The sequence below is a fragment of the Lineus longissimus genome, chromosome 11 (genome assembly GCF_910592395.1).
Source record: "Lineus longissimus chromosome 11, tnLinLong1.2, whole genome shotgun sequence".
In the NCBI taxonomy this organism is placed as follows: domain Eukaryota; kingdom Metazoa; phylum Nemertea; class Pilidiophora; order Heteronemertea; family Lineidae; genus Lineus; species Lineus longissimus.
The window spans coordinates 2,828,319-2,849,838 of NC_088318.1; the positions used below are offsets into that span (position 1 = coordinate 2,828,319).

Consider the following 21,520-nt stretch of genomic DNA (forward strand, 5'->3'; position numbering starts at 1 on the left):
TTTTTTCGGCTGTGATCGGGGATCGTAAACACCTCCCCAAACAATTTTTTCTCTCCAGGTCCAGCAAGCATTTGAACAAGTGAGCGAGGAGTCTTCATTGAACAAACAAGCATTGGTAGCAGCCCAAAGAAAGGATGAGAAAATGACCAAAACGATCACAGAATTGTCAGCGGTAAGTGTGATTAAAAAAATCAGAGTTGATGGTGTCAGATCACTCTTCATTCTTCTTTACATTTATCTTTCTCATCTTGCCTAACAGTTCATCAGCATTACCAGGGTGCTTCGAATTTGTCCGATGAGTGAGTCATGAAGGCTGAAACGTTGGGCCACGGCCCTTTTAGGCAATATGTTTTCGTTGGGTTTGACGTTGATTGCTGGCCGCTGTGATCATCGATTCAGTGACTCTGGTACCTGCAATGACCACAACGACAAGCGGTTTTCATCGCATGTGATTTAAATTGCTGGTAGCAGCAATATAAATCCCTCGTTTGAACGTTGCTTAAACACTAACGGGGTAATTGGACACGCTCCTTACAAGGTCTGCTCTTCTCGAGCGCAAACGCTCGTGTTCGATGACAGTCATGAGATTCAACCAATGAAAGATCAAAGATCACCTTCACGATCCAAATGCCTAAACTCTCATTTAGCTTATCCCGAACTTGATATCTTGTCTTTGGCGCACATTCTCTCACTACAAAGCAGCAGATAGCCCGATATCTTAATAGGGTGATTATCACGTTGGTGATAGTTGAATAGTTCTGTCATACAAATCGAGTGAGCAGATTTTGACACCAAAGAAAGTCAAAGTGACAGTTCGGCTTGGTAAATGGTGAGGTGGTTCTCAGATCTGTCCTGCTGAGAAGGGGATCGGAGAAAGTGGTCATGTTCTCAATGACAGCAAGGTTGCCAGTGGGATTGACAAGGCCATTTCTTTGTCGTATTATTGAGTAATTTCTCTCCGAGTCGACGGAGAATGGCTCGAATGCACCTGAGTAGCAATATTCCCCCAATAGGAAAAAGTGTTATGGAAAGGTTAGTTCAACCTTTTAAGGTCTTTGGGGTGATTCATAAACCAAATGAAACTATGGTTTTCTGCTTATCAATCTCATTAAGCATTGTAGATTCGGTGACGAGAGGAGGCGGAAGGGCCTTAGTGGCATCATGCCGAGGGAAGTCATTAGCTCTTATATCACCGCACCTCTTTGATAGGGGATTAAGCTGAGAAAACGTGTCTGGGCATATACTAATTGGGAGCGCAATTAACTGAGTTCATTCACCCAACCCTCCGCCCCCACGCTTTGACATTGCCGTTTCTTCACCACCATCTGTAAGGAGAGTATTTGTAGCTGAGAAACCTCGAGTGGGCGCTGGGCGTTGATTGGGAACAATTGGGAAATGACCATTCCAAAGTATTGCCTGCTTCTTATAAAGACAGATTTCTGAGTCAGATTCTCGGCACTTGTTCCACAAATTCGGAAGCGAGTATGGTATCACATATTCATCATGTTTATGCATGATTTTTATTGCTCTCTCCGAGTGATTTATGTTATCTATATTGATGTTGCACTGATGGTGATAGCGGTCTCCTGGCCATTACCACATCCGCTGGGGTGATCATTAAAACGTCTGGTCAGAACCGACCTCATATATTCTGAGCCCTATGTGGTCAAGAACCTCATCCAATTCCCTACGCCACCTGCAGCATCATATTGACAAGTGAGAAGTTCCCGGCCCTGGGCGAGTTGTTACGATAATTCTCCCCGGGTTGGAGGTTACAATGGGTAAAAACAAGGCAAGAATTAGAACAAATTGCAATAGAAACAAACAAAAGGACAGGTTACAATAAACTGCATCTCAAACACCATAATAAAAGGAATAAGTTACTAGCCCGATGAGGTACCATCATAAGCATTACTCTTACAGTCTGTGTCTACGAGTAAGAAACCTAGGGATTTGAGGTACCATCATAAGCATTACTCTTACAGTCTGTGTCTACGAGTAAGAAACCTAGGGATTTGAGCTATTGATGCATCGATCAGTGTAGCACAAGTTCATCAATGCATTGATAACTAGTTAAGCGGATCGAACCTTTGATGACATGTAATACGACTGTGGTAGTGCTTGTCATTGATTTGACCATATGTTATCTGACATAGATTAAAGATCGGAATAACTGCGTTCCCGGGATTAGGTAACAGCGAAAAGCTTTATCGATGTGCATCTTTTCTGAAAGGAGATCGAATATCCATTGATACGTTTGGGAGATAAAAGGCTTTGGCATTTCTCATTTTACGATCATCACTGCGGTTCATGGCCAAGCATCATCTATATTTTCTACAGAATCTCAAATCCTTGGTTTTCTTATTGAGTACACATGCTTTTCCTGCCCTTGGCATGACGCAGACCAGCTCTGGGCGCACTTTGTCCAATCTCCAATAGACTCCCCTTTATTGTCAACAAAACTGGTCATGACGGTGTCCATCCTAACCAATTAATTGAAGCACCACAGGTGCCGTTGCTCTGTCAATGGCTATACGACTTGGCAAGTCGCTTTCAATGGACCTCTTCATTTGATCCTATCGAACTTTCTGTTGATGAGGCAAAGCAAAGTTGTTTACTTGGGGGAAGAAGTGGTGTTCAATTGACATCTTCACAGTCTCAGTCGCTGTGTGCCGGGTTTCTCAATGGGCACTGGCAGTAACCTTGTCATTTGGTCCTAGCGCTACTGCTATGAATTAAATAAACTGAGGAGATATATTTAAACTAATGCTTGCATTTGTCTCTAATGCTGATTGGGCAACGTGGCCCTTTCATTTACAGCAGCAGCACAAGGCAGATATTGGCAAAAATGTTTAAGGCAATTGCGCTTTTATATTTTTAATGTTGGCCTCTATTGTAAATCATGAACTTTTTATGAGCGTTATTTTTCTGATTTTCGCAAATGCACTGCCAACATGAAGTTGAAAATTATGAAAATTTCAACTGTAATGCATCAAGCATTGAATTTCGGCAGCAAATGCAGTATTGAGTCTATCGAGCGCTGTGAGAAGTCTGTAATGGAGATCCTTCTGTTGCCAATAATTAGATTGTGCCGTTTTGTCCTTCAGCAGCAACAAGCAATCTACCTCGTCTTCCTCTGCTGTACCCCCTGCCTCTGTCCCATTAACTCCAGCTTTGTATCGCTAAACCCCACCACGACGCTTCATATAATTGTCACAGTATCACAATAAAACATGATTTCATGATCACCTCGTAGAGTAGCATATCGATTGATTTCATCTACCACGCGATGGAATGCGGCAATTTTCACTGGTACTGCTGTTCCATTCTTGTCGATACGTGATGATGACATTGTCACTGTGTTCGTTTTGTGTTCCATTCTTGGTGATATGTGATGATGCCATTATCAGCATGTCCGTTTCGTGTTCCAATGTAAAGATGTCCAGATCTGGCGTCTAATTTACCACCTTTCGCCATTAGTGGTCGTGCGCGTCAAATTCAAAATTAACACGTCACACGATCTGCGGCTATCCTGTTAGAAGGTAAGGCAGTGTAAACCAAGCTGCCGTTCGTGTCAGTTGTGATGAGCATGTTCGTTAATTGACTCTACACAAGTATTACGTGATGTATGACAAAAGGGCGAAAAGCGATATCCTTAGAGTGAACTCTCTGTAAGCCTGGCCTTGGGGTATTTTCAGTTCGCCAGCCATGTCGCAAACTAACCAGCCACACCTTGGGTATTGTGTTCCTCTCTCAAATCTATAGAAATGACTTGTTCGATCTTAAAGTGAACTCTCTGTAAGCCTGGCCGTGGGGTATTTTCAGTTTGCCAGCCATGTCGCAAACCAACCAGCCACAACTTGGGTATTGTGTTCCTTTCTCAAAACTACAGATTTCTAGATAACATTGCTAACAATGGCAGGAAACACGCAAGTCAAGAAATAATTTGATAATTCACTCATGGGTTAATTTAAGTAGAAAGCTGCCCTGGCAAACAGCACAGTCAAAGGCTGAAGGGTCCATTGACATTTCTTGATATTGATTTCGTTTTAATAACTCCATGCAGAACATGATCCTGTTACTGAGCTCGTCTCCTTCACTCTCGTTTGATATGACTTTGATTTTTTTCTGGGTCATTCAGCGCTGCCCTTGGTGACTTCTTTTATCACTTCTGTCGGTCATCAGAGAGCGCAACTCATTTTCTAGTTCAAAAGGGCGGTTATGATTATGATTAAGTTATGTTCATCTTCCTTACTAATGTGACCACTGGATTGACATGCGCTGCCACGAAAGAGCTATTTCTAGCTTCATAATGCGTCCATTCTGCTTCCTAGCCTTGTATTGAAGCTGATCTTTCCTCCTAACTTTTTCTGCCCCATCGTGCCTTAGTGCCACCTGCCTTTGATGACAGAACCTATCCTCCAAGTAGAGAAAAACTCATTTCCTTTTTCGATATGCATTGTCCATCGATGGACGGCTGATGAGTAGGTATTAATTTTCAGGTTATATCCGTATTCCTTTTATCCCAGATTCGATAAGTTCGAGTGTGGTCATTCAAATTGATATACCAGATACAGGCCCCCGGAAATCGTCAAGAGAGTCAACAGAATCCTTTGTTGGTTGGTGAAATTGAGGGGCAAAAAGAAGTAATCAGAATGCCTTTCAACTATTTTGCCCCCTCAGCTTTCCAGCCCACGAAGCATTCCATTGAGTACTGGCTATTTCCAGTGCATCGGAACTGATATCTTAATTGAAATCGCCACCCTTTCTTGGGACGGAACTTTATACCGACTGACAGCATTCTTGTTAGTTCAGGCATAGGGGGCATTTTGTGTCACTCTATAATAAAAGTATTGGTCAGATTTTGCTATCCTCAGCATCTAGCATGTGTAAGTTCTGCTCCATGGACCTATCCACATCTCTGAAGGTACCATGGGATCTTCTTTGTGTTCGGCTGGTCTAACTTTCACTCCGTTGGTCCTCAAGAATGTGGTAGTGTGACGCAAATCTGCCTCTGTTCCCCCGAGCTTTACTTGGAGAGACTGTTGACTCCGCCCAGGCCTCCTCTCGTTTGGTAATCAGAGGACATTCTTCAATATGATGCCGTGTCCCGGCATCTGTTCAGAGAAACCACATTCACAGATGGCAGATTCACACATGCCCAGTTTTCTCTCAATAAAACCATGGGATGAGGAGCTTATCTTGATTAGAAGTTGCGTATTGCCACTGATCACCGAACATGCTTACAACTGATTGAATGTATATTTGTACGCATTGTCTATCCCCTCTCCATTGCCAGGTCATTTTCCTGCCCAGTCCTTGCCATTAGAACAAACAAATCAGCAGACATTTTGTGGCTTTAATCAGAACCTGTCCAACAGTGATTATTTCCTAACCCTTTCCCAATACTTGTAACCCGAACCCCCTAATCATCTTACCAGTTCCTGGACCTGTCCTTGCCACAATCTACCCCAGCCATTAGAACAAACAGATCAGGAGATATTTTGTCGTCTTAGTCAAAACGTGTCCACCACTGATTATATCCTAAGCCTCAGCCAATATCTACCAAACCCCCCAATCAACTGGCCTATTCCTAAACTCAGATGTCCCTGGATAAGTCTACTCCTAAATTAGACGAAACAGATCAACGGATGTTTCGTGGTCTTCATTAGAAGGAAGCTACCACTGATCATATCCTAACCCTTATCGAATATCCACTGAATATCCACTGCCCGAACCCTCCAATCATCTGACCATTTCCAGGAGCCGTCCCTGCACTGAACCGGAAGACAATTAGTAGTTAATAGATATCTTGATGGGAGCGTGTCTTTGATCCTCACACCATGTGTAATCCGCACTAAATACCCAATCATTGGGCTCGGTCTGGTATACCGTTATACTCATCTAACCTGGCGTGCAGTCGGCTTCTTGTTAAAGGCCTACGCCATTCGTTAAAAATTTGAAATTTGTTATAGAATTCGAAAATTCCGTAATTATGTACTGAATAAATTTCAACACTGCTGATGTGTAGATAGATATACAAATACTATACATACCAAGTTTCAGGAAATTTGCATCCATACTATAGCCTTGTTTATAAATGCATTTCTCCGTTTTCCTTGATCACCAGTAATTACGAACGGCATACCCGTTTAATTCCGCCCTTCTGCTGTAATCTTTGCTTTTCAGTCTTATACACGTTGGTAACTGGTGCTTGCAGGCAGGTCTTCCCAACCTCATCACTGGCGCTGTTCCTCTTTTTTTCGTCCTCCAAAGACGTACCCGGTAGTATGGATGAACAGAAATTAAAATCAAAACCGCTTATTCTCTGCCGTGCAGAGCATAATGATGATTTGTTTTGTCTATTAGTACAACGACAGGTGTCATAATGGGCCCATTTAGCCTAAAACCTCTGCTAACGAGCTACATTTTGAAATATCATCCATCGACTGCACATGAAACATGATGATAATTCACTTTCCAGACATCGTTATAAATCTTTGTCGGCTCTAACGTGACGATATCATAATCTGTCTTCATCCGATTTGAAGCATACTCGCATGACTTCTGATTCTTTGAGCAGTGAACCGAATTAAATCATTTTAAGCAAATGAGTTGTACCCTGAGGGTGTACCAGTCCTAATTGAAGACGCTGAAGACCTTTCATCTCGTTATCTGGTCTATCCACATATCGAATTAGCAGCCTGGAAAGTTATCAGTCTCCGTGGATTGATATGTCAACTTTCTGCCTCAAATTAAAATTGAAATTTTAACTGAGATTGATATTCAGTTATGACGAGGCAATGTGTTCGTTTCTTTGAAGTAGTACGTCTTGAGTATGGGGAACGTTTCTGTCCATAGATTAGAGTCATTATACCAGACAGAGGGTCTACCAGGAGACGAGATTTGGGTACAAATACCTTTTCGCGCTACCATATTGAAAAATTTGACCAGGAAAATCTACTTGCTGGTCATTTAGATTGTAGCAGCCTCCCATATTTTGTGCATGATGTTGAAATTACTGCCAAGCTGTTCTCAAAATGCTTAATTGAAACTGCGCCAAAGAGCCAATTTCACAAAAGTGCTAACTATATATAATAGCCACAGAAGATATTTCCTGGTTTACAGTAGCCACATTGTGGTAAGTAATGGCGGTGACAGAAAGATTCCCCAATCTTGGATTTGACAGAAAGTCGGCATTAGTCCAACAAAACTCTTTTCGTTTCTGATGGAAGCGATCTATTCGATTGACAAATTATGTTGCAATTACTTAATGTCTTGGCTGATCAGTTAAGCTCACTGTAACAGGAAAGGCTAATGGCAAGGAGAAACCTAGAGATAGATCTGATAGAAGCAATAAAGCGATGTCAGAGTCAGATTATACGCTGTATAGCGTGTTTAGTTCAATTGGGAACTTGATTGAACTAGCAGTTCATTGTAGAAAAAATCGTTGGGGGAACTCATGGACCATTCCTTAAGATCATTGAGATGATGTCAATTCGTTCCCTCATCTCTCAGTATTGGGGGACGTCCTTGCTGAGTTATTGGTGTCCAGTGGCGTTTGATGAATAACGGCTCATATCAGTTCATATATTGATCTGTCTGATCATAGAGGAAGCCAGCTTCACTTGAATGTCACGCAGTCGTGGAGGATGATTGATGGACCAAATTTCCTCTCGTGGATTTTCCCTTCCTCTTGGTCTACTCACGAAACGATCCCCAGCTGAACTTCATGTCAACTGTGTCAAGTGCCGAAGTTTGTCAGGGTTCAAGGCAGTATTTAGTGGGGGAGTTGGCAGGGTGGGCAAATGCCCCCAAGAGTTCTCCAAAAATGCATTTTCATGTAGATTTGGGCCTTTTTCTGATGAAAAGTGGAGTTCTCCCTCCCCCTCCCAGGAACAAAAAGACATCCCTGAGGTTCCATGTATTGTTAAAGCACAAATTTAAAAAACAAATTTTTTCTTATGGATTTTGCGAATTATAACCACAATTAGTGAAATGCAAATCACCCAAAAAAATGGGGGCAAAAACTGATTGAAATTTCGCTGTCTGTCAAAATCAAAATAGTGAATTTTTTTCGAAATTTTCGCAAAGGGCAAAATGAATAGACGCAAAACCTTTACTGTTGATAGTGTAGTTAGTATTTTGGCGGTGTGTTGACTCAAGCTACACATCCCTCATATGTCAGAGGAGGTGGTCTGTGAATTATTGGGCATCCTGCTCTCATTTATCAATAACGGCCCATATAAGTTCCTTTATAATTCAGTATGAATAAAGAACTACTAGCTTAGCTGGAACGTCACCCCATTCACTGACAATGATCGATGGACCAGCTTGGGCCGGATTTCCTAGTGGGGCAATTTCCCTCCCCGTGGTCTACTCACGAAATGTTTCCCAGTCGAATTTCACCCCTAAACTGTCATAACTGCCAAGGTAGGTTGAGATTTCTTGTCTTTTCGACTAAGATTAATACTTCAGCATGACTGTCATCCGCCAGTAGTGGGGAGGTTGCACGTGAGGTCTTGGCGCCATCTGTTGACTACAGCTCGTCATCGGTTCATTACGGCTCATATAACGTAGCACGTACCAGTTTGGCTGGAATGTCAGCCGTTTATTGAAAATGATTGATTGAATGAACCAACAAGCGGACCAGTAGGTGCCAAATTGCGTTTTCCATGCAGCTGGTCATGACACAAAACGCCAATTGGATTGCCAATTGAACTTCACCTATACTATAAGGGTTCACGCCTGAAACTTCATCATAGTCTAGACGAGACGTTTTGTGGCAAAGTAGAAAATATTATCTTGGCAAATTATATCCGTTGTGAAATTGAACTAAAACCTTTGGTAAATTATTTCATACTGTCAGAATATTTCTGAAAAGAGAGTTTAAAGGCCTATGACGTTTGTGTACATTGTTTTTGTCTGTGGCACAAGTAAATTGAAATAAACATTGCCGCTGTACAGATACGGATATGTCAACGTGATGAAAAATGACCTATAGATTAAATCTATATGATTTCCATGTGCATTTGTGTTCAATTTGTATTTTAACTTTTGATTAAAAGTCTCAAATTCAATTTAAAATTTTGGGCGTACAGAGTGTATGGCTTTAACTCAGTCATGTCAGCTCTATATCTAGAGTGCATCAACTTAATATGGTCGACAGATACATCTATTAGAGAAAAGTAGTGGAGATGAATCCCATTCCATTTAGGTTAGACCATTTTGAGGTAAATTATTGAGCGAATTAATTGGCCTTCAACTTTAAATCTACTTCAGTTGTTGAAATGAGCACGCTTCAGCTCGATATAATTCGTGCAAATATTTATCGGTAAATATGTCTGAGCAATTTGACATCTATCAATAGGATGATCAAGGCTTGCCTGGACCGGTAGCTAAGCGTCCAGCTGGCAAATCGGATACCCACTGAATTGTATCGAACTTCGAACAAACATAGGCTAAGCTTGTGTGGTCCAATACTGGTTATACTGAAGTTATCGTGATTTCTCTATCGTTGAGAGTAACCACCCAGTAGCTTCATATAAGATGTTAAACAAAAAAGATGTCAACGCAACTACTGCCATACTGTAAATCACAAAATATTCTTGCCAATTTACTTTTGCAATTCACAAAAATTTCTTTAAAAAACCTGGAATTTTGGGTAAATCATAAACCTTCAATTTTTTATTTTTGCAAATCATAGTGATTTGTGAAGTCGGTGAAAATAAAACTAAATTTAGTGTTTACTGTATATTACTTCTTGGACAACTTGGATCATACCCAGCTTTTACAATAGATTCAAACTATGATAGATATTTGATAGATATCTAATAGATAGACATCTAATCAAACATCTATCTAACGAGATATCTGAGAAACATCGTCAGATTAACCCCGTGTAACCGCTGAACAGCAAACCAATTTCACCCAGCACCTTACGCTAATGGAACATTGTTGTTAATTTGATTAGAGAGCATCGAACCAACAGGTTGTGGTGGCTCAGTTGGGTAAATTATTGATGGCAATTAAAATCTCATTGCTATGCTGAACAAATATCAACAAGGTTAAATTTCCCGGGGACAGAATTATTGTGGTGTTAACCTCATTGGGATGTGTCTGTGAGAAGGTAGAGCAGCAATTCTAATGTGCTTATTGCTCTACTGAATATGAAATTTACAAATGAGCCTTATGATCGATAACTATACAAGTTTGGCTTCTGCCTTCTTCACAGTAGATCTTTGAAGTTGGTGCTGTTGGTACCTCAAAGTTGGTACATGGTGCAGTTGTTACTTCAATGTTGGTGCAGTTGGTACCTCAAAGTTGGTGCAGTTGTTACTTCAAAGTTGGTGTAGTTGGTACTTCAATGTTGGTGCAGTTGGTACCTCAAAGTTGGTGCAGTTGTTACTTCAATGTTGGTGCAGTTGGTACCTCAAAGTTGGTGCAGTTGTTACTTCAATGTTGGTGCAGTTGGTACTAAAAAGTTGGTGCAGTTGTTACTTCAAAGTTGGTGTAGTTGGTACTTCAATGTTGGTGCAGTTGGTACTTCAATGTTGGTGCAGTTGTTACTTCAAAGTTGGTGTAGTTGGTACTTCAATGTTGGTGTAGTTGGTACTTCAATGTTGGTGCAGTTGGTACGAAAAAGTTGGTGCACAAGGAAACACCATTGTAAAAATTGTATTCATTGAATGACAAAGAAGACGGATATATTTGTCTTTTTTTTTGGAACATCCAGAAAAATAAATTCCGCTTTGGTAAGAAATTCACTGGGTGGAAAAGGGCTTATTTTTGCCTCTGTGGGTAAAAATGAATAAATGTTGGCCAAGAAAAGGCGTACAATAGAAAGATATCATATTGTGGATATCATTGCCTGAAGATATACTGGTAAGATTTCTTCCATAACAAACCATTGTTCGGTATCCTCTTACAGCAAAATGATGGGAATTCAGATGGCTAGGAATAGCTAACGGATATCCTAGCATTGTTGTGCCGCGCTAAGGCCATCATGCCTTTCACACTGGATGGATGCGAGAATATTTCCAAATGGGTGTTCTTCCTGAAAAGAATCCGCCAGAGTAATCCTGAAGGCTCATATCAGAACATCCTTTGAAGGATCATTAAATGCGTGTGGCACAACTTGGCTTCTCGTCATTTTTGGGTGGATACCAGAATATTTCTCGACGATCGTTGAAATAGAATCGGCCGCGGTTTCGGAGGTTTAGGCTGAACATCCTTTGCAAGATTATTCAATGCACATGACACTTTGAGGGGAAATTCCTCCCTCAAGTTACCTTGGTGTAGGCATGTGGTCAGGATATGGTCGTCTGTCGTTAACACGATGTTGTCACAAACATGTTATGATTAGGCCCGAGAAGCAATATCATTATTTGTCTTTTCATTGCTTTCTGCCAGGTCCATAAAGTTCTTATCTTTCTTGGAGAATCGCACCTGCCTTGTCTGCTTGTCTCAACACGCAATCAGATGGCAGGACTTCGAAAAGCCAATGAAACAAGACATTTTATAGCTACCACTTGCGACAATAATCGCTGCAATAAACTGATTGCTCAGCTGGAGGTAAAAGTGGTTATTGCTGTGTTTAATATCTGTCACAGGTGGCGCGAAGAGCACTTCTTGTTACTGGCACCAGCAACAACAGCCTATGTGGGAGACTATTGTAAGTCGCGGTGATAAAAATCTTTTGTTTGTTAAACACTCAACATGGCAAGGTTGGCAAATGTCAATAAACAGTTGCAAGAAAAAGTTTAGAAATTTTCTCCAATGATCTTTTTGTTTTTCGTTTATTTTGCCTAGCTTTTGTAAACTTAAATTGACAATCGCATTTCCCTGACTGAACTAAGCTGGTTATCTTGAGTTTATTAACACAAACTTTCCAAAACGTCGTTAAAGTACACGCAAAAGCACTTCAATGAAATAGTAATTTTAACTTGTTCAATAAACTAAGCGTAAAGGCTGGGGAGTTTTAACAAAAAGTGCAATTTGATTGCTGAGAATGTACGGATAAATGAAGGGGGGAGGATATTTATTGTCTCAACAGCCCATTATAAAAATGGAAAATTGAGTTGCGAGCGATTTTGTCTGATAAAAATGAACTTTACGACAGTAACTCAATCTCATCCAGATGTGTATGTGTTTTTAGCGGTGCAGACGGAAATTGGCATTTAAAGTGACTATAGTCTGCTGTTCAATCCCTAATGGTGCCAGGGGATGTATCAATTACTTAAACAGATCTTATCTACTTACTTCCCCATTGTCTGATGACCATATTTTCAAAGTGTCCAAACTTTTTCTTCGGTTTTCCATTCAGAAAATATTTTTCTGCAATTTTTGTATTCACAGAATTAAGTTTTCAGAAAATCTGGGAAATAAAACTCCGGAAAAAAATTATAAACATAGAGTATCATTAAGAAACCTACCCATTCCCTCAACTTATGCTGCAGGCAATGTAAACCCTGTACTCCCCTCAATAATCTGGATGGGGTATAGGATCTACATTGACCACTGCATTTAAAATTGAAGAAAAAACATCATGAAAATATATTTTTCTATTTTTGTCGTTTAATGGCTGAACTTAGTGAACTGTTCTCCCTGCAAATATATCAGGATATCTAGAAGCACTTTTGCAATTAAATTTCTTCAAAGTTATGTTTCCTTCCTGACATTAACTGACAATTTTAATGGAAGATTAATGGAAGTACTTTCCTCCACGCCAGCTTTGAGGAAATTGGGTAATTGGCCAAGTCAGCTAATTAAGTCTATCGCATGCTACATGATCTAAATAGAAATATTAAAATTTATGAACAGATTTGAAGAAGAAAAAAACTCACTGTCTCTAGTCTAAGCAGTTAAAGTGAATTTTGTAGGCGCAATATAATGCCCTTGCACTGTCTCTAGTCTAAGCAGTTAAAGTGAATTTTGTAGGCGCAATATAATGCCCTTGCACTGTCTCTGGTCTAAGCAGTTAAAGTGAATTTTGTAGGCGCAATATAATGCCCTTGCACTGTCTCTAGTCTAAGCAGTTAAAGTGAATTTTATAGGCGCAATATAATGCCCTTGCACTGTCTCTAGTCTAAGCAGTTAAAGTGAATTTTGTAGGCGCAATATAATGCCCTTCTGTTGCCTCAGTCGGTATAAAAAAATTGATGCATCATCAAGTCATCCAGGAGTTTCTGAGATGCACCCTATTGCGGGCCACTTCAATCTAAATGTCCGTTTTCATATGCGACTTTACTCATGCACAACAAGTCGTTTTCACTACATTTGCATTTGAAATTTTCGAATTCAAGTTTCGAAAATTTTCAACGAACGGAGTAAACCTTTAACATGTTTAAGGGCAAATAGGTTTAAAACCTGCTCTATCCAAACACTTGTCATAACCATAATCTGAGTGGACTGCTCGATTTTTTATTTATTACCGCTTCTTTTCAAGACGGCTAATTCATAATCGCTTTTGTCGCGTGCGTGACAGGTAAGTCACGGATGATTAGTCAGAATTGATTTTCTATTAAACTTCTATTAGATTTGTATTCAGCACCTTGTACGGTCAAATTAGATTAAATCAACTCGGCAGCAGATTGCATCGCTGATCAAATCAACCTCGTCCCTTGAGAGGGATAACAAGGTTGGCTGATCCATACTGTTCTTAATTGGGCAGTCCCTTGGTAGGTTCAGGAATCTGTGCAGCTTATTTGAAGCGAATGTAATTTTTCAAGATTCGACAACAATCGTGGTATCCAATTGAAGACGAAATTGTCTAATTGAACACGATTTTGCCAATGGAAAAGTAATCAGCTTCATGCAGGGGGTGGTCCCCAATGCCTCCCTCTATCTACGGCCATGTAATATTTGAGAACATCTTTTTAAATGGACCATGAATTTTGGTATGACCATGAATTTTGGTATAGTGTTGTAAAAAATGTGTCTTTCTCAGACTCTGGTCCAGCCCCTGCAGTGACATGCATACAAGACTAACACGTGTCCTGTCACATCCTTGATATAAACAGCATGACTTAAATCAAGCTTCCTTGTAGAATTAGCACGTCACGTCACTGGTAGCCTATTGTGGCACATCTCAAATTGATCATGATTGATTGTCAGGAGGTTACACTGAAGCATCCGATATGTGACCACCTGATGATTTTACTGACTCCATGACAATGAAAATTGCCTCAAATTCAGTCACTTGGGTCTATTACCAGCAGGTTCCAAAACGATTATTGACAGCAAGGCAAGTAGGTAATGTAAGCCAATTAAATGCTGAGATGTGAACGAATTTCAAATCAGCAATTAGAAACGTTGCCTGTAATTTGCACCACTGGGGTAATCGTTAAGAGGAAACTAATCTGATCTATCGGCCATTTCCATTCAATTTGACCTCTGTAATCAGGACACCTCTCATCAATGTTAGTCAGTCTGTTGAAATTATTTTGACAATATGAATGAAATGGTCCAGGGACCATGTGCTCACCTCGGGTAATGTAATGCATGTCATTTGAAGTGGATATGGGGAGAACAGTTTCTGGCTAGTTTCACCAGTTTTCGATTCCATTGAATAATATAAAAACTACAGTAGAACCTCTCTATTAAGGACACCCATGGAACTGACAAGTGCTGTCCTTAATAGAGAGGTGTCCTGATTAGAGAGGTCAAATTGAATGGAAATAATCAATTTGGGACCAAGACAGGTGTCCTTAATAGAGAGGTTGTCCTTATTAGAGAGGTGTCCGCTAAGGGAGGTTCCACTGTATATGCTGAGGCCAGTCGCAGGGTCAGACACCTTGTAAGCTGTGCAAATCTACACAGACCAATTAATCAGGATCTTAGCCAAAGCCTCGCCAACTGAAATGTCATTAGTTTCAATCTGATGACCACCATGACAGATCGTCACCACCCACAGGGGATATCTACTCGTACTCAGTTGACTGTCGTAGAGGCTGCGATACATCATTTAAGACCTCCCAAACCGCCAGGGAGCTTTTCCTATCACGGTGCAAGGTTGTGCAGTATGGTCTCCCTGGAGAATCAGTTCCCCAACTAACCGAGAATGTTATCTTTAAACCTTGTTTATTCAAGGCAGACTTTCCAACTTTCCGTTTGGTCTACAAAAGTACCAACCAATTGCAGTCAGAATCAAGCATTGAATCTGCCTGAAAACCTTTTCCATTACAATGGTAATGCTAATAGTAATGATTGACTAACTACTGTACCAACCAATTGCAGTCAGAATCAAGCATTGAATCTGCCTGAAAACCTTTTCCATTACGATGGTAATGCTAATAGTAATGATTGACCAACTAATGTTCCAACCAATTGCAGTCAGAATCAAGCATTGAATCTGCCTGAAAACCTTTTCCATTACAATGGTAATGCTAATAGTAATGATTGACCAACTAATGTACAAACCAATTGCAGTCAGAATCAAATACTGAATTGAATTGAATTGGTTGTTAGCAAGACCCTCTGCATTTAGAAAGAGGCTGATGGATTTCACTTGAAATAATGATGGAGATACCAAGGTATTTTAGAATGAATGTCCATCTACTGATCGATATAAACAAGTCTTCCTACCTTTATTTCACCCAACTTGTATTGTTAATCCTGACGATAGTCAGAGAACGTTCCTGTCTCCGTTACGAACCGGGATACACCAAGTAAAGTAGTAAAAGTTCCTCTGATTGATCGGTATCTGGGTAGCAGTTGTCGCATGCAGCGTATTATCGGTAAGACTGTGTTCCTTTCTTAGTAGATGTTATCCGTTCTCAGATAGACCCGCAGTCGGTTAACTCCGTCAGTGATCAAAAGTAGTGTAGCTATCATTAATCTTTGTCCGCTGCTTGGCTGACCTCGGCTCTAAGATTTACGGTCGATTGTTCAATCATTGCGCTCCTTTCCCACTAGAAGTTCCCCGTTCTTAGACACGCTGTCAGTCAATTTCTTCAACATCAAACAAAAGCAGTGAACACTTGGTATCGATCTGTATCAACCACTTGGTAATGGTTATTCCTAGCTGTCAGATGCGAGGTCGGTTAGTTTATTATTGGTAACAGTTTACACCTTCCCCGCTAGTAGTTCCCTGTTCTCAGATGAGATGTCAGTTGGAACAAAAACAGTGAACACTTGTCTTATTGATCTGTATAAACGACTTGGCCAACAGTCATTCCTAGCTCTCATATGCGAGATTAGTTAGCTTGTCATTGGTAACACTTGTCCTTTCCCACAGAAGGTCGGTGTTCTCAAAGATGCTGTCAGTCAATTTCTTCAATATTGAACAAAAGCAGTGAACACTTGTCTTATTGATGGTATCAACAACTTGGTAATAGTCATTCCTAGCTGTCATATGCGAGGTTGTTTCATGTATCGTTGGAACACTTAGCTATTTTTCCACTAGAAGGTCGCAGTTCTCAGAGGTGCTGTCAGTCAGTTTCTTCAATATTGAACAAAAGCTCTAAACACCCCTGTTAGTGATCTCTGCCTGCAACTTAGCAACGGTAACCCAAGCTCTCAAGCTGAGGTTCTTCCAACGTGTTTAAGGAATTGATACCAAACTGGAGGCATTGGTTGTTTCACCAAACACCAGCTGTCCAACCAAACACCACAATGGTGAGGCGAAAATGTAGGCCTAACCCAAAGCGGCAGCCAAACCTTTGGGCAAATTACAGCTTCATCCGAGATATTAAGAGCACCCCCCACTTGTCAACAGTCCAAACTAAACTTTGATTATTCCGGTCAATCTTGAATTGTCTCCTGAATAGGAACATTTTCGGGTCATTTTGGAACTGTGATGCGCACGTTTCCCAGGGGTTTCTCCCAGGAAAACTACTCTGTAAGCTGGAAAGCCTTTCTTGAAAACGCATGATTCCCGGCAAGTTGGAAATTGATTTTCCCAGGTGATGGTTGGCATGGGCCTCAGGTAGCGCAATGGCCATAAAAGCAATCTAAGCCCGAGGTAAGTAGAACCGACTTGGTTACTTAAATCAACCTTAATGCCACGGAGGCAAGATTGACCGGAATAATCAAAGTTTAGTTTGGACCAGATTGTTTCTGCTTGGATGCAGTGTCTACTTCATTAACTTCTTACTTCAAAGTGACTTTGCCCGAGGGAACTCGCCAAGTAGGTTGATTCAAATTAATTAACGATACGGGTTACGGGCTGCTAGATTTGAGAAGAATTGACAATAGACCGGAATCCTTAGCGGGCTGGTGGAAATGAGGTACAGTAAGGTTGAATGCACTTTACTCCTGGACAAATTCTTTCCCTACGTAATTTCACCAGTCAACAGAGAATTCTGGCAAGTCTGAGGTCGACTTCCACTGGCCCTTAACCGGTTTATTGATTTGAATAGCCACACTGTCCATAACATAGAATTATTATTACGATTTCACGTTTTATCTTTCTAGTTGGTGAAAGAGCAGAAGGGTCGGTTGTCCGAATTGTCGAGGACAAAACATGACCAGATTATGGATCAAAAGGTTGGTACAGTAAATTTAAAGCAGATATGAACAGCATAGGCACTCTGGAGAATCAATTCCCAGGCTTGGGGAGAATCAGTCGGGCCTTCCAACTTGCTGAGCTGGCCTGTCCTGGGAGAGGTTGGCCACCAACCCCCGACTTCAGTGACAGCACAGCAAGCTGAAGAAAAACACTTGTTTTCGGGTCGAGTTTAGAAAAAGTTGACACCCTGGTTCCAATTTCTCTCTCTGCCACTTTCAGGAGAGGATTGAGACACTGGAGGCCCATCTGGAGGAAGCGCGCAAACGGATGGTGCAAATGGAACTATTGAAACAGGTATGCAGACTCGTGAAATATGACGACATAAAACGGGGTTCCGCCCGTTTCCACCAGGTGGCACATCAGTGCATTATCCAACTCAGTTAATGCCTTTTCTATACTACTTTGATTTTTCACGCCGTCTTCAATTACCGAGGTCCCCGGTTACTTTTGCCGCTTGATCTCATTTCCTCGGGGAAATGAGGAGATCAGTTAACCCTTGATGGGGCGTGATGGCGTAACAATCAGTCATGGTGTCACCCGTGATGAATTGTAATGGTGTAACAGTCGTGATGGTGTAACCCCTTATGTCATATGGCGTGAAGTAATGCTTTGTAGCTTCAAAGATTCATGCTTAGATCATTAGAGTTGGCCTGCAGAAAAATGTCAAGTTGAGTTTAAATCTGAGGTCTGAGACATTTAGAACCTGAAATTTAATAAACTTGGGCTTAAAGTTAAAAACTGGGGTTTGAAACAAGAAAGAACATGGCATATTAGCACCCTGTTGAACCTCTCTATTGAGGACATCCACGGGATTGACAAGTGCTATCCTTAATAGAGAGGTGTCCTGATTAGAGAGGTCAAATTGAATGGAAACAACCAATTTGGGACCAAAACTAGTGTCCTTAATAGAGAGGTGTCCGCTAAGGGAGGTTCCATTGTAGTGAGTGTCTTCTTTTATCAACTGTTGTGACTTTTCAGGAAAAGAACCGACTGCAGTCTCAAGCGGAGGCGCAGGAATCTGTGATCGAGGGCCTAAGGAGTGAACGCAAGCTCTGGGGACAGGAGCTAGCACAACAAGGTAGCAGATGCTTTCTTTCTTTTCTGTTTTCATCGCGTCTCTTGCATGGAGGTTGACAAGCTGCTTTATTATGAGGAAGAGAAGGAATTGTAGGAAGGGGGCGAGTTCTTTATGTAAATTTTTCAAAATTCATGACTAATTTAAGATAATTTTCTTATGTAAGGAGGAGGTGTGTCCAATGTGCAACCTCCTTTATCCTGTTGTTTGCGGGACTGCTTGGCCTAGGTTGATAGCCTCTGCTAGTACCAGGAATGATAAAATTAAGTCTTCATTTAATATATTACAGTTTTAACCCCAATCATATTGCAGTTTTAAGCCCAATCATATTGCAGTTTTAAGCCCAATCATATTGCAGTTTTAACCCCAATCATATTACAGTTTTAACCCCAATCATATTACAGTTTTAACCCCAATCTTATTACAGTTTTAACCCCAATCATATTACAGTTTTAACCCCAATCATATTGCAGTTTTAACCCCAATCATATTACAGTTTTAACCCCAATCATATTACAGTTTTAACCCCAGTCATATTACAGTTTTAACCCCAGTCATATTACAGTTTTAACCCCAATCATATTGCAGTTTTAACCCCAATCATATTACAGTTTTAACCCCAATCATATTACAGTTTTAACCCCAATCAAATCAAGCACAATCCTGGGCAACTTGTTCTGGAGTAATCAAATTTGATTCAATTTTGATAGGTGCATCTCTAGCTTCTGATAGAGGTCGCCTGGAGTCGAAGATAGAAGGCCAACAGCACGAAGTCAATTATCTAAAGAAACAATTAGAGGTGAGGAAACTATTGCGCTGGAAAAGAATCTGGTTATGCCAGAAACAAGTTCTGTAGAACGGGAAATATTCACAGCTTGTATAGTTCGCGGTTTTGTGAATTGGAACTTGGCAGGTATTTAGACAAACCTGTACATTACATTACTTTAATTAGGTTTTCATTTTTGCTGCATTTGCATTTTTTAAATATTTGTTGAAAAAAGCAGTAAAATTAAAATAAGCACGGAAATTTCCCTGTGATTTTTTCAAGGCTGCCCGGTTTTGGCGATAAGACAGAACTTACATTTATTGGCTTGCTAGGAGAATTGGTTCCCCTCATTGGCACTTTGATAAAGACATCATCCATTAAGGCCAGCAGCGGTTGATTACATGTTGATAAATCGAGGTCATAAGCGATTAGCAGAGTGAGAGAATGGAGGAAAACTTTTTTCGTGCCAATTTCCTACTCCAATTAATTATGCTGAAGCAAAGTGTAGGGATAGGAAGTAATTGACGTGAAAGATTATAATGGGTTGTAGAAGTGTCCTCTATCATCGATCCATTGAACATTGAACTTGAAAGGTGAAAGATAGCGTTTTACCCAAAAGACATCTTGTGGTCAGAGTGGTTAAAAATGGCAATTTGAGTTAGAGAGGTTGCCAGCAAAAGGGTTAACTCAATCCAATGATGTTGGAGTAGGTTCGTTTGTGCAATTTGTATCTGACGGACGGAGACTAATCTTCCTTTGATACAGTAACAGGAAATCAATGTTGCCGATATCAAATAATCATTTCAGCCAGGCTGATCTGATACCGTTAACGGATAAATTGGTCATGATCGGGCCCTGGTCACGGACTACCGTAAAGGTACTTTTGTGAGCTGTTTGCCTTCAAAGAGGTTGTCTGGACAAAGGAGGTTCTCATGAGGAACCTTGATCAATCGGCACTTCAAAAGCAAAGCCCATTTTGTATCCAAATCATTATATTGTGACAGGCCCATAATCAGGAGGTTGTGGGTTTGACTCTCAGCAGGATCACTGCTGTTTCGATGTCTTTTCGTCCTTGATCGAGACACTCGACCCTAAAATGCTGCATCCATTGAATGAGATGCATACCCAGGGAGCGTTGTCCCTGGCGTCTTTGCCAGGGCATGCAAACAACCCAAAAAGTGAAAAAGATGACCTGCTTACAATGGAATCTGACCAAAGATGGTGTCGCTAGGCCAATAAACCCAGTCAGCCCCTAACCCAAATGGGGCATAAAAACACTCATCCCGCCTTGGAGGAGGAATATTCCCCAGAGAATAAACACCTCCAAGTGTAGAGCAAACACTGAAGAAGAATTGTAACCGTGCAAGTCTGGGAGCCTCTTTTGATGATGACAGCTGCTGGTGGGAGTGAGGCCTTTACTCATGTATTCATCTGGTCTATTTCAGCGGGAGACAGACTCTGTCCGCATCAAATCTAAGATGATAGAAGATCAAACAGAGACAATCAAGAAACTGAAAGAGGTATGACACAGTTTGGGAAGGGCCCAGGACTTCTGACCGAAGGCTGTGGCTTTCCAGTTCGTCCCAAACCACTTAGTTCTTTCCACGTCAAGAGTTTGATGATTAAGTGAAATAGTTTCTTAGTAGCTGCTTCCTGGCCTTCCCCTGGCGCATTCTGGGATGCCGAAAGTTAAGAGTTAATTCAGCAGAGTTAATTCAGAAAGCGCTGTTTTGTAAGAAGCTCTTCAGAGCCCTCTGGAACATCTGAAGCGCTTTTAACAGGGTTGACTCACAAAGCACTGAATAAATGCTGGACTTAACAACTGGCCTGGCCAAGTTCTAACCACTGGCCTGGCCAAGTTCACGAAGAGTGAAGAATGGTTTATGAAATTTTCATCAGAGAGCAGCAGTAGCTGGATGTAGGATGAATCCATGACAAGTGGACTACTACAATAGAAGTGTTTTCGAGATATTTGCAGTAAATGATCATGGAATCCATGACAAGTCGACTACTACAATAGAAGTGTTTTCGAGATATTTGCAGTAAATGATCATGGAATCCATGACAAGTCGACTACTACAATAGAAGTGTTTTCGAGATATTTGCAGTAAATGATCATGGAATCCATGACAAGTCGACTACTACAATAGAAGTGTTTTTGAGATATTTG

At 40.9% G+C, this 21,520-nt stretch overlaps 2 protein-coding genes across 2 annotated transcripts in view; one reads left to right on the forward strand and one right to left on the reverse strand.

Moving 5' to 3' along the window:
- The window catches only part of LOC135496065 (FMRFamide receptor-like), a 92,121-nt gene extending 76,090 nt beyond the window's left edge, over positions 1-16,031 (reverse strand). Inside the window, exon 1 of the mRNA XM_064785178.1 lies at positions 15,586-16,031. The gene's annotated coding sequence lies outside the window, so the exon portion shown is untranslated. The remainder of the gene's footprint in view (positions 1-15,585) is intronic.
- The window catches only part of LOC135496064 (leucine-rich repeat and coiled-coil domain-containing protein 1-like), a 106,283-nt gene that overhangs the window by 80,834 nt on the left and 3,929 nt on the right, over positions 1-21,520 (forward strand). The window contains exons 17-22 of the mRNA XM_064785176.1: positions 59-172; positions 17,416-17,487; positions 17,729-17,803; positions 18,488-18,587; positions 19,295-19,383; positions 20,796-20,870. Of these exons, the coding sequence (XP_064641246.1) occupies positions 59-172; positions 17,416-17,487; positions 17,729-17,803; positions 18,488-18,587; positions 19,295-19,383; positions 20,796-20,870 (525 nt within the window). The remainder of the gene's footprint in view (positions 1-58; positions 173-17,415; positions 17,488-17,728; positions 17,804-18,487; positions 18,588-19,294; positions 19,384-20,795; positions 20,871-21,520) is intronic.